At 41.5% G+C, this 13,295-nt stretch overlaps 1 protein-coding gene across 14 annotated transcripts in view; it reads left to right on the top strand.

Annotated features, from left to right (window-relative positions):
- Nucleotides 1-7,904, top strand: part of Frmpd4 (FERM and PDZ domain containing 4) — a 1,030,958-nt gene extending 1,023,054 nt beyond the window's left edge. For all 14 annotated transcript variants that reach the window (XM_087193747.1, XM_087193748.1, XM_087193754.1 and 11 more), the window contains 3 exons: nucleotides 1,456-2,520; nucleotides 2,877-4,169; nucleotides 5,627-7,904. In XM_087193747.1, the coding sequence (XP_087049873.1) occupies nucleotides 1,456-2,520; nucleotides 2,877-4,169; nucleotides 5,627-6,951 (3,683 nt within the window). In that variant the 3' untranslated portion in view covers nucleotides 6,952-7,904. The remainder of the gene's footprint in view (nucleotides 1-1,455; nucleotides 2,521-2,876; nucleotides 4,170-5,626) is intronic.
- The last annotated feature ends 5,391 nt before the right edge of the window (nucleotides 7,905-13,295 follow it).

Raw genomic sequence — 13,295 nt, 5'->3', positions numbered from 1 at the left:
ATCTATGGCAACTTTCATGTTATAACACCAGAGTTGAATAATCACTCTACTAAAGAGTTGACCCACAGAACCTAAAACATTTACTAGCTGGCCCTCCTATTGCGAAAATATCTCTCAACCCCAGTGAAATCCTAAACCTTGTTACAACCCTGTGGAACCACTCTCCCCCCCTGGAATGAATCAACCTCTCCCCCAGCCAACGTCACAGAGCTCATCATAACCTAAATTCTTGTTGTTGGGAAAACAGTGTTGAACCCCACAAGGCATATGGATTATAAGGTTAGATCTGAAGATGGTCAGTGATAGCTCAGTGTCTTCGAAATCATGTCATTTACTGGCTCTTTGTGAAAATATATGTGTTTTGTAAAATGGCTCTGGACATTGTTTAACATTAGGTCTGTTCTATAATTTAGAAGAAGCAAAGCCCACTTTGGTAAAACTGATTTTCTTTTCCACATGTCTTGTACATCTGATGTCAGTATTACCCAAACTTGTGCCAGGGGCAATCTGAGGGAACAGATGGAAGAATGGCAGAGCTCTAAATTTTCCTCAGAATGTTGCCTCCAGAATGTACACAGCAATATTGACAGAATGACCCAGTTCCGTATCTTGTTAAATATCAGAGAAAATGTCCACATGAAAATTCCATATTAAAAGAAGAACAAACAAAACAATAGTATTTAAATTAGGACTGTGCAATTTTAATTCCTGAGGAACATCAAGCAAATCTTTATGAGTTCCCATGATATAAACAAAAATTTGAAATTAGCCTAAATATTGACTATGCCTAGCAATAACAGAGACATACATTACCTGTGAATATTCTACCTTAAGCATCATATACACACATACACATACATACAGGTAGGCATACTGACATTTGTTCATGAGTGGATTATACTCACTTGGATATAAATAGGTTAAAGATAGAGGTACAATATTTATTTTCCTTTCCTAAGAAATGTGGTAGAAGCATGAACACCTTTGACCTTCTCTTAGCTCAATGAGGAAGAAGTTCAATATTTTCTTGCACCAAGAGGGGAGTGTTAGGTCTCACTTGAAAAGGAAAGGTCAGTTTACTTTCTGAAGTAGCCACCTGTTGAAATATCACCTTTAAAGGCTGTGAAAGACATGTTGTACATTTATATTCATAGATGTAATGAAGTCTTCTAATAATAGAACCAAGGGTCAGAGGGAATTAAGCTATAGCTTCCTACTCTCTGATGACATTATATTTTATCAAATAGCAATGATATTTTGTGCAGTACCCATTTTGTTCAGAGCAGTTTTTCAAACCAAGGAGGCTACATTGACTGCTACCATGTAGGAAAATCAAATAGTTGTATTTACACAAGTGATGCCACAAGCCATTAAATAAAGAAACACAGACAATCTCCTATGCCCCTGAAACTGCATATCCCACTAATGTGTCTTTGCATGATTCTTTCTCTTTAGGAACTGAAAATAAAGGAAAGCATAACCTCCTTGGACCAGAATGGAACTGCATGCCCCAGATGACCACCTTTATTGGTGAAGGGGAGCAGGAAGCCCAGATAACATATATAGATTCAAAACAGAAGACGGTGGAGATTACGGACAGCACTATGTGTCCAAAAGACCACCGGCACTTGTATATGGATACCACCTATAATTCTGAGGCGCTGAACCAGCAGCGGAGCCAGCCCGGGAATGCCTCCTGTGAGGCAGACTACAGAAGCCTAGCCCAGCGGTCCCTATTGAGCCTCTCAGGGCCAGAAACTCTGAAGAAAGCACAGGAATCCCCACGAGGAGCTAAAGTGTCCTTTATTTTTGGAGATCTCGCCTTGGATGATAGTATGAGCCCTCCCATGCTCGGCTATGAAAGACTATTAGACGAGAATCCAGAAGTGCTGGCAAAGCAGAGGAACCTGTACATCAGCAGTCCCAATGACATGAAGAATCTGGATCTCGCTCCCGACACAGAGAACATCCAGTTCGTGGCAAATTCTGTTTACGCCAACATAGGCGACGTGAAAAACTTCGAGGCCCCCGAGGGGATAGAGGAGCCCCTCTTACATGACATCTGTTATGCAGAAAACACCGACGATGTGGAGGACGAGGATGAGGTGAGCTGTGAGGAAGACCTCGTGGTGAGCGAAATGAACCAGCCAGCCATCCTCGACCTGTCCGGCTCAAGTGACGACATCATTGACCTGACTTCCCTGCCCCCTCCAGAAGGTGATGACAATGAGGATGACTTCCTGCTACGGTCCCTGAACATGGCCATCGCTGCCCCCCCACCTGGCTTTCGGGACAGTTCAGATGAGGAGGACACCCAGAGCCAGGCAGCTTCCTTCCCAGAGGACAAGGAACAAGGCGGCAAATCACAAAGCGATGAGATCCCTGTGTCCCTCATTGACACTGTGCCCACCAGCACCGAGGGCAAGTGTGAGAAGGGTCTAGACAGTGCTGTCGTCTCCACGCTGGAAGCTTTCGAAGCTCTGTCCGTGTCAGAAGAGCAGCAGTCCAGTGACAATTCAGGTTCTTTCACAGTTGTTACATTTATTCACTGATAGGCGTGTCATTCCATCCTTGCCAGCCATTTGTCCTTGAAGTCCTGTTCTGTGTTGTTCTGCATTTCACGCATGCCCCGGTTCATAAATGTGCTGAACTACCATCATGCATTTTTGTGTATTTCATTTCTTTTTTTGTTATTTTTTTTTTTAATATATGGCACATCCCCCTCCCCTATTTCTGGAACAACCGTGCAATAAACTCAGAATCCTTACTGAAAAGGGAAAAACTTGTTTTATTTTTTAAATACTATATTTTTCTTACATGTCTCCAAGTGCCTCTGATGTATCCATTAATTACTTCTTGTTTTTTACGGCATGCAGGTGTAGCCATCTTGCGAGCTTATAGTCCTGAGTCCTCGTCAGACTCGGGCAATGAAACTAACTCCTCTGAAATGACCGAGAGCTCTGAACTGGCCGCGGCACAAAAGCAGTCAGAAAGCCTCACCCGCATGCTCCTGGCCACTCATGAAGGCTACCACCCCCTTGCCGAAGAGCAGACAGAGTTCCCCACCTCCAAAGCCCCCCCAGGGGCCTTGCCTCCCAAGTCCTCAGCCCATGGCCTAGCTGCTCGTCCAGTGCCCAACCTCCCGCCCAAAGTTGTGCCTTCCAAGCAGATGCTTCATTCGGACCACATGGAAATGGAGCCGGAAACCATGGAGACCAAGTCGGTCACAGACTATTTTAGCAAAGTGCACATGGGGTCAGTGGCATACTCCTGCACCAGCAAAAGGAAAAGCAAGCTGGCTGACGGGGAGGGGAAAGCTGCCCCAGGTCGGAACGTCCCGGGAAAAAAACAGCAAGGAACCAAAAGTGCAGAGATGGAGGAGGAGGCCAAAGGGAAATTTGGTACTGTGTCTTCGAGGGACGGTCAGCATCTTGGCACGTTTAACCTGGAGAGAACTGCCTTTCGCAAAGACAGCCAAAGATGGTATGTGGCCAGTGAAGGTGGGGTGGCAGAGAAAAGCGGCTTGGAAACAGCAACCGGGAAACCCTTTCCCAGACCTCCTGGGCTCGGGGCCAAGGAGACCGAAGGGCAGGGAGAAGGGGACCCGGATGGAGAAGCCAGTGATGTTTCAGGACTGGGCCAAGGGGACCGCTTCGTAACAGAGGTGGCCTGCGTGTCTTCAGCCAAAGACTTAGACAACCCCGAGGACACGGGCTCACCCACTTGTGACCATGCCTCCAAGCTTCCAGAGGCGGAAGAGAGTGTCGCCCGCCTTTGTGAATACCACTTGGCCAAGCGGATGTCATCATTGCAGAGCGAGGGCCACTTTTCTCTGCAGAGCTCTCAAGGCTCTTCAGTGGACACAGGCTGTGCCCCGGGCAGCGGTAGCAGCACCTGTGCCACTCCTGTGGAGTCACCCCTCTGCCCCTCCGTGGGGAAGCACTTGATTCCAGATGCTTCCGGGAAAGGCATGAGTTACATTCCTTCAGAGGAGAGAGCCACGGGCCTCCCTAGCCATGGAGCCACCTTTAAGGAACTGCACCCACAGGCAGAAGGGATGTGTCCGCGGGTGACAGTGCCAGCTCTGCACACAGCCATTAATGCTGACCCCCTGTTTGGCACTTTGCGAGATGGATGCCATCGGCTCCCCAAGATTAAGGAAACCACAGGTACAGCAATGATAGATTTAGCACTTTGCAATACACACCAGGAATATGAAAGCCATAGTCACAACAAATCTAAACATACAAAGTCCAGAAGAAAAGTAAATGGTGGGGGAAAGCCCACCAAACTATTAAGTAGCAATCATTGATCAGGCCCTAGTATTGAATGGCAAAGTTCCTAGGTCTGCAGCAATGTGGGAAGTGGCATTTGCTCTTTATAATCTTGCAGTGCTCTTGCTTTTAGAATTTGATGGAGCAATTATTTTTTCCTAAATTCTAAATGCAGGCTTTTAGCGAGGCCAGATGTTACTTTTAGTTCAAAGATAGTACTGCTTAGGGTCACATAACAGTTTTATTTTCTCCCCAAGATGTATCATTTCTAGTTTTGTCAGCTTGTTGTTGAGAAACAGTGAAGGCTAATAGAGCAGAGTACTCAGCAAAGAGACTGCAGGGGTTGGGAGACATCATTTGCCCTTCAGCAATGTCACAGATTCTGCCCTTCTCTGAATGACTCCCCTAATGAATATTCCTGAAGTTTCTGGCATACTCACTGTCAGGAAGATTCTGGGGGTGAGCTGGATGAGCTGCTGTATTTTCCCCCAAATAGTGAAATCTAGGCACAGTGAGAAACAAGAACTGGGCCACTTTCTGTACCTGGCTCCACAGTTCAAACATCCACTGAACACGTGGTTCTCTCACCAGTTCCTGGACAGCCCATCACATGAGAGCACCCAATGCTCCTTTCATGCTTTCATGCTTCACATCTGATCAGTACTGTCTTTTCTGTACAAATCAACAGATGTTAGTGAGATCTTATATTGGTTAATTTCCATTTCTGCCCTTTAAAGACTCTTTTAAACATCTCAAAAGTTTTCTATTTTCCCACACCCCATCATTGGCTTTGTCTGCCTTGGGAAAGCCATCTGTGTAAACTGTTACCTAACTTATCACCCAACTCATCTTCACCCTTGAAATTAACTAAACCACACTGTTTAATCTTTTATTAAATAAATCAGGCCATTTCTTTTTAAAGGTACCAATGTCAGGATTAACCTAACTCCCTTGAAATGAAACTTAAATATGTTTGAATAATGCATGTATAGGATATGTGCTTTCTGACTATGTGTCTAAACTGTGGTGAGTAAATACTGGGAACAAGGCAATTCATTAAATACCATTGTCTCTCCCAAAGCCATTTGTGATTTCTAGATGATTCCAAGGGAATAAGTACAGCAGTTCCAGAAATACCAGATTCCAGTATTTCTTGCCATTCATTGAAATGGAAATCTGGTATGAGCTGTCAGGTGGCAGTCTTTAGAAAGCAGTGTCCCTGACATATGGCAGCCCTTCTACAGTGCTTCTCTGAGACATGACAGACATCACCTAGAGATGTAGTCTCTAGAAAATGGCCACCCAGGAGACGCTTAATGAATCTCTTTGTTTTTCTACTACCCCTAGTGTAGCTTTGACAGAGCCTGGGAAGGAGAGACAAGGAGGAATGCCTTCAGCTTGGTCTCAACATCCTGAAGCCGATCCCATTCTGCTACCATCAGACATTCACTCGGAATCAAAGGCGCCAATTCCAAATCAAGACCCTAATGATTTCTCCCAAGCAAACCAGGCATATGAAGAGGCTGTGGGCTGGCGGCCACCAGATCTCAGAGGGGGGAGCCTCCGGACACCCCCCAGCCAGAGGGCTCTCAGACATAGCAGCAGCGTCCTCTCAGGATCCGCAGGTTTGGAGACCTTCCGAGAGAGAACCAGGGATGCAGTCAGCTTGAAGTGTCCAGGTATCACAGAAGCACAGGAGGCCACTTGGGAGAAGCGAGCAGAACTTCCCCTGGGGAAGAAGCTCACCAAGAGTGTTTCTCAAAGCTCAATGCACTTTGGGTCTGAGGGGAAGTTTCACAAAAGGTCCCCAGTGGCTCATAAAGACTCAAAGCTCTATAGGACATTACCCTTGCGGAAGCGGGAGGGTAGCAATTGGAGGTGCCGAGGACCTTTCAGCTACTGTTTCTTGAACCGAGAGGAGGAAGAAGATGGTGATGAGGATGAAGAAGAGGGAGAGGCCACCCTCCAGGTCTCTTCCCTATATCGGCCACAGATAACTCAAGCGATGCCACAGCCAACTAGCCCATTGCTGGCTGCTGGGATTCAGAAGCAGAGAGTGGAGCTATCCAGAGGATCACTGCTGAAGGTCTGGGCAGAAGACCCGAATGGCCCAGATGACTTGGACTTTAGCAATCTGGCTTTTGATGCCCGGATTGCAAGAATAAATATCCTAAAGGACAGCACATATGTAATGCCCAATGGGTTCCTCGAAGCCCAAAATGATGCCAACGAGCTGCTCTGCCTCATCAGGGCAACCAAGGGGAAGAGAGAGGAGTCACACCCTGAAGCATATGACCTTACACTTTCTCAGTACAAGCAGCTGCTATCCATTGAGTCCAGACAGTTGGGAAGTGCCTGTAGGAAGATGGCGCTGGCCGAGAAGAGCCCAGAGGAGATGCTCCTGGCTATGACCTCCAGCTTCCAAGTGCTCTGTTGCCTAACAGAAGCTTGCATGCGACTAGTGAAAGTTGTGAACTCGGAAACACAGCGGCAGGAAATTGTAGCGAAGATCGACCAAGTGGTCATTAATTATATTTGTCTCCTGAAAGCTGCTGAGGCAGCCACTGGGAAGACCACTGGAGATCTTAATGTTGGACTCTCGATGCGACATTCAACCACCATGGCCGCTCTTGTAAGCACACTAACACGTTCTCTCAAGATGCTATTAAATAAATAAATATGAAAAGTCACATCATAATCTACCTTTGCAAAGCCATACATGAACTTTTATTTACTTTCTGTGTACGATGAACAGATGTCTCCTTTCTTCTCTCTCTATATTTTATTTTCTATAAAATAAGAGATAAAGGTTACATTGATGAAATGTTGAAATGTCCTAATCAGATTTATTCTGTTTATATTATACATATATATACATGTAAAAGAAATATACGAGAAAGTGATGACATTTGGCTATTTTTCATATAGTCCAAACTCCAAGTGTATGACATGAAATTTTAAATTTTACTGTTAGAGCAAAACAATCAATCCTAGCCCCTCTCCTTCCAAGTGGATACTTGGAGACCATATCATTCATATTTAGAAGTAAAAACCAAAAGAAAAAATAGAAAAGAAATCACAATGTATATAAAACAGTATTTATGTTTTAAAATTATGATTTTTAAGCATTGGAAATAGCAAAACAACATTTAAAATTCAAGAAGCTCTTATGAGTTACTAGAGAATATATATGTAATAAATTAATTTTCCTGCTCATAGTGTTTGTTTATTGGATGTCTTCTTCCAAGAATCCCACATATTTAATTTTGGTTTATGCTATTTGGGCTACAGATGGGTGTGGGGGGTTTCTATTGTGTCCACACAAATGCTCTTCACAGTATTTCTAGAATTAAACAGCTTCCCAAAAACAAGAACAGAGGGAATTATGGGCACTTTTCTAGGTAATACCTAAAGTTATGGCTTATCTAATTACATAAAATGAATAGAATTAATAATACCAAAATTAAATTGTTTGATGAAAAGAGAAATCTGCTTTAACTAAATGTAAAAATACATAAGCCAAAGACAGTATCTTCTCCCCACCCCACCTCAGCCACGAAGCTTAAAATTCCCTCTAGAGTCACAGAACATTTATTAGCATATTTGCAAAATTACAAAAAAAAAAAGAAAGGAACATTGAATGATCAGGAAAAGTAAGCACATACCCAGTATTGTGGACCAGCTTCAGACCAGCACCAAGGAGGCAGGCCCCTAGCCACTCTGAGTGGGGCTTCATGCGGCACCTCCTCTCCAGGAGCCAGAGCTGCTGACCAAACTTGGAATTACAGCCTAATACCAGGACAAGATTTCAAATCTGGAATGTTCCAGAAAATCAAGGAGAGATGGCTACTCTCATACTAAAAGCCATGATTAAATAAAATATTTCTTAAATAAGCACTTAATCTGGATTGGCTGATAGAAATGTGAAATCTGAAGAAGAAAACAAAAACAGCAGAAGTAAATTTGACCATTTCAGGTGAAACCAATGAATCGGCTGCAAAGTTTTCAGAATTGCCGTCTCTCTAAAAATGTAACTTTGGATTAAAAAAAAAGGATGCAAACTCTGCAATCATGAAATAAATTTGATATGTACATATGTATTTCCTAGGTCATTCAGCCGTCAGCTGTACACACTCCTGTTTGTGTAGGCTCCTCAGAATATGACAGACTATGACAGTAGTGTACCAAGTACACATTTTTGTAGCCTACTGCCAGGACGCATCACAAGAGTCCACACCTCTTGCTAGTCAGCCATTCCACAGACTCAACAACAAAAGCTACACCACACGTTTATAGATGGCAGCAAACAAAAGGAGTTTAGGCATGTATTATCATAAATAATGTTTAAATAATAAAACATTATTTCATTACAATTATGACTATAAATATTGGTGTTTTGATATTGAGAGCTATTAGTGGTGTTTACTGTGGAAAATTTAGTAAATATCATTCTGTGTACTAAAATACTATTAATAGGATGTGTGCTGTGTGTCAGACAGTATGCTAAACATTATTACATATATTATCTCATTCAATCATCACAACAATCTTATGGCTTAGACACTATCATTACTTCTTTCTGAGGCAATGTGGTTTAGTTAAAGGATATGGAGTTTGGGGTCAATATCTTGATTTAAATTGCAGTTATGCCATTTTCTAGCCTTTTCATCTTCGGAAAGCTATTTATTTTTCTAATTCTCAGTTTCCTTGTGGTAAAATGAAAATCAATAGTAAGATCTATTTCCAGAAGGTTGTCACAAGTTTTAAGTAAAACTATGTATGTAAAGTTCTTACCACAATATCTGGTGGAGAATAAGTACTCAATGTTAGATATCATAATCGTCATACTGATTGTAAAATATATCGACTGAGATAACATGTGGAGGATGTTTGTTTTATATGCATATTGTATCCTGACTGTGTGCAGAACACATTCTGTGAATTGCGTATATATAAAAGAACTGTATAAGGAAATGATGATCCTTTTGCAAATTGCATTTCTAGTTAGAGCAATGTCCTAGTTCATTCCAGTTTTTTGAGAAGCCTCAGGGAAATGTCTCTGGGTCTTTCTATTTGATTTCCTATTACCTATTGCTGCTCCACTAAGTTTCTGTTTCTCATAAACAAATTCTTTACTACTCAGAAAACCTTAAGGGGTCCCCTCCCTTTCACTAAGCATGGGGCTCCTAACCGGGGTCCGGGTCCGGAAGAGGATAAGAAGAAAATATTAGAACGATACCTGTGTTTATTTTTATCTAGCTTTTTTATGTTTGTGTATGTTTTATAATGGCATAATAGTACAGTGGTACATGTACATAATTTTAAATAAATGAATGAATAAATAAATAAGCATATGCCTGGTACATGCATGCAAAGATATTGTCACTGGTAGGAATGCATTCACTAAAGTTTGGAGAGCACCAAACTGGAGAACAGAACTTCCCTGCACTGGAAGTACTTCACGTTTAGTCCCCAGCCTATTTTTCTAAGTGTTATCCTCTATCATCTCTACTAATCTTTTATAAAACTTTCAAACATACGAAAGATTAAGGAACTAATCTGCACTATCAGACACCGATTCACATCCAATCTTGTTTTATCTATTTCTACTCACCTGACCCCATACTGTATGATTTAGATGCAAATCCCAGATATCACAGCATTTAATCCGTTAACACTTCAGTAAGAATCTTTTATAGATAAGGACCTTTAAACATGACCATAATGATACCTTCACGTTTTAAAAATTAACAATTCCTTAATATTATCAAGAAATAAATGATGGAGAAAGAGAAAGTCCTCTGTAAACCCAACCTCCAAAGATGGTCATTGTCCACAATTTAGGGCATCTTTTTTCAATCTTTTTCTCTATATGTACGAATGTTATTGTTATCCTGTTTACAAGTTTAACTTTGGATTCAGAGTTGTTCTGACCACAGCTGCCTTTTACCTGAATCTCAGTTCCATCAGATTTCATGTAAGTGGATTGGTCAAAAGGAATATAACTGGCATGAAAAGTGAGAGTGCTCAGATGAACAACTAACACAGTGTTAGGCCTCTAGTAAGATACAGTGTCTGATGCAGTTGCTTGGAACTTTAAAATTAACACAGACCTCACTGACCCTAGGCCCAACATGCATTAGTCAAATCACAAAATACATTTTTTTCAGAAAAAAGGCTAAAATTAAATACTGAAATCACCAGCTACATGACACTACAATAGCTCAGTTCTTTTTACTATTAATTTCATCATCCATTGTAATTTTAGAAAAGACACTCTTCTTTTGTTTATATTGCACTTTAATATATTTCTAAATGCCAGTTACTAATCATCTAGATGTTATTTCTGAGCCACTCAGCATATTGCTCTAATTTCTTCAGCCTGAATTATTGGTTTGGAAATGGAGCAGTTTGTTCTTTGACTATTCGTCACCCATTGAGATTCTGTTAACTGTTCTTGAAATTGAAAAACAAAAAAAGGAAATTAGCTATGTTCAAGTGATTCGTTATCTTTTCCAAACATTTGAAATCTTCCTGGGGCATCCATGAGTTCCTGAGTTTGATATCAACACTACAAAAACAAAAACAAAAACAAAACAAAACAAAAACAAGCAAAGGAAAAAGAAATGTCTTCATGGAGATCAAAATACATGAATATTACATTGTCTCTAATCTCTCTCTCTCTCTCTCTCTCTCTCTCTCTCTCTCTCTCTCTCTCTCTCTCTCTCTGTCTCATCAGTTTGCCTTTATGGATTTCAATGCTGGTTTCCTCTCTGCCAGTCCAAAATGATGAAAAACAAATTTACATAGAACATCCCTAATCTTCCTTTAGAGGCAGGTTACAGCAATAGCTGTTCAGCTTTGAAAGATCAAAGAGGAGGAATCTTCCCTTTTGAACCAAATTTTTATGCACAACTCGACTATTGCCAAATTGGATACTTTTTAGTTAGTCCAATTATTCTCTGGCCTACCTGTCTCACTTTAATTCCAAAGCCTATACATAGGAAATCCATGGAGAAACAATCCATGTCTATCAAATATTGTTCTTAAACCAAATAATGGAATGAGTGAAATCTTATATATTCCTGAAAGAAATATATAATTATCCCAAGTAGCTTATGAAATTAACCTGCTGCCTTCAGCTGAATTTCCTCTAATATTTCCTCCATATTTATGATTATATCACAATTTTCTGCTACATATTAACTTCAGAGCCTAGGATTTGTTTTGTTGTTCTCATTCTTCCTATTAATTCTCATTTCCATTCTACAGCCTAGACCAAAGTTCTGTTCCATTTGTGACATCATAATTCACAGCTATAGGAAGAATTAGCTTTGGGATGTGAGATCTAAGAAGCTGAGCTTTCTTAGTAATCTCCAACCAAGTACTATTTTTGCTGTTTTCTTTTAGACTAGTATTTGTTGCCTATCTTGCCCATTCACTAATGAGTCATGACTCCTTTCTGTCTCCCATTGAAATATGCATGATGGGCCTTTGCATTCATTCAGCAGCTATTAATAACTTCCTAATCTGGGCAAATATGCTAAGTCCTAGAGGCAGGTACAATGATAAATATGATTGACATAGTCACTGTCAAAAACTAGAGTCCTCATTCTAGAACAGGAAAACCCTCGTCCTTCCCCAAGAAAGGGGGAATTCAGAGCAAGGCAGCATTACAGGCAGTCTTCCTTTGCATGGTAGCATAGGCCTAGAAAATGGTCTTGCAAGCTGAAACTGTGAAGACCTATCTAAGCAATGAGAAAAACTTACACCTGCTCCATGACTGTATTAGTCAGCTTTCCTGTTGCTGGCACAAAATACTGACAACGGCCGCTTAAAGAGGGAAGGGTTTATTTTGCCTCACAGTTTCAGAAGTTTTAGTCCAAGGTTGACCCCAAGGAAGAAACATCATGGTGCAAGGGCTTAGCAGGGAGAAGCTCCTCAACCCCTGGCATCTAAGAAGCAGAGAGCAGAGGAAGAGTCTAAGAGGAAGGGGCTAGGGACCAGATATAACAACCCCCCGCCACCACCATGTCACATGTCCTCGAACTAGGCCTCACCTCCTAATAGCCCATTCAACTATGAATGCAAAGGCAGGTTGCCCCATGGTGGAGATTAGTGCCCTCACAATTCAGTCACCTCTCTGGGAGTCTCTTAACTCAGTCATGATGGTAATCAAGATTAACTAGCACAATGACCTTCAACAATTTTTGTAAACATTTTAAATACCGTCAATTACAAATATATAGGGACCTGAAAAGGTACAGTGAATTGATACATATTTAGTACACAAACTTTAAACCATTAGGACGTTGAGAATTCAAATGAGTCTTTGTAAAAACTCACCAGTGTAGTTTGAACCATGCTTGCCTGCTTTTACTCGCTGTGTCTTGTACTCACAAGCATCTTTTCTGTACTCTAGTGGATTGTCACACCCATTTGTAAATTTGGATCAGCTTCCCACATTTTAGCACTGTACTGTTAGTCTTGTGACATATCAACGAGTGCTCCTTCAATGTGAAGTGTTTGTCTTTTTCTTAGTGTCATTTCCTCGGAGACAGCTTCATCCTTTGCAATTGCCACTCTCCTTCTTCGTTGTCAATGTGCTCACGTTTACTGCTTTTCTTTGGTTCACACCTGTAGTCTCAAAGGAAGACGCTGTCATCCCCACTATCAGTTACTTCAGTTGTTCCACTGACATTTGGTTGTAATTTCACTTCCCACTTTGGATGTCATTACTTTGGGTCTCCTTGCGGCCACACTTCAGCCTTAGTTGGCCAGTTTCCTCTTTCATTGCTCCATTTTTATAAATTGTTCTGCGGCTTTGTCACTAAGCAGGCAAAAAGGTGGCTCTCTACTAAATGCTGTGCTGTCTGAGCATGAGCAGAACACCAAACACTCAGTGACCAATGGCTCACAACCTTTGAAAGAAATGATGTGATTGGTCATTTGCCATTATGCACAACTTTTATTAGTAATCTTTGAACTAAAGAACCTACAGCAGAGTTTGCACTTTATACA

Source organism: Heterocephalus glaber, unplaced genomic scaffold, assembly GCF_053883595.1.
Source record: "Heterocephalus glaber isolate CG9 unplaced genomic scaffold, H.glaber_assembly_v1.0 deba00001594, whole genome shotgun sequence".
Classification (NCBI taxonomy): domain Eukaryota; kingdom Metazoa; phylum Chordata; class Mammalia; order Rodentia; family Bathyergidae; genus Heterocephalus; species Heterocephalus glaber.
Note: the sequence above shows the minus strand (reverse complement) of the source record. Positions and strands in the feature narration are given on the sequence as shown.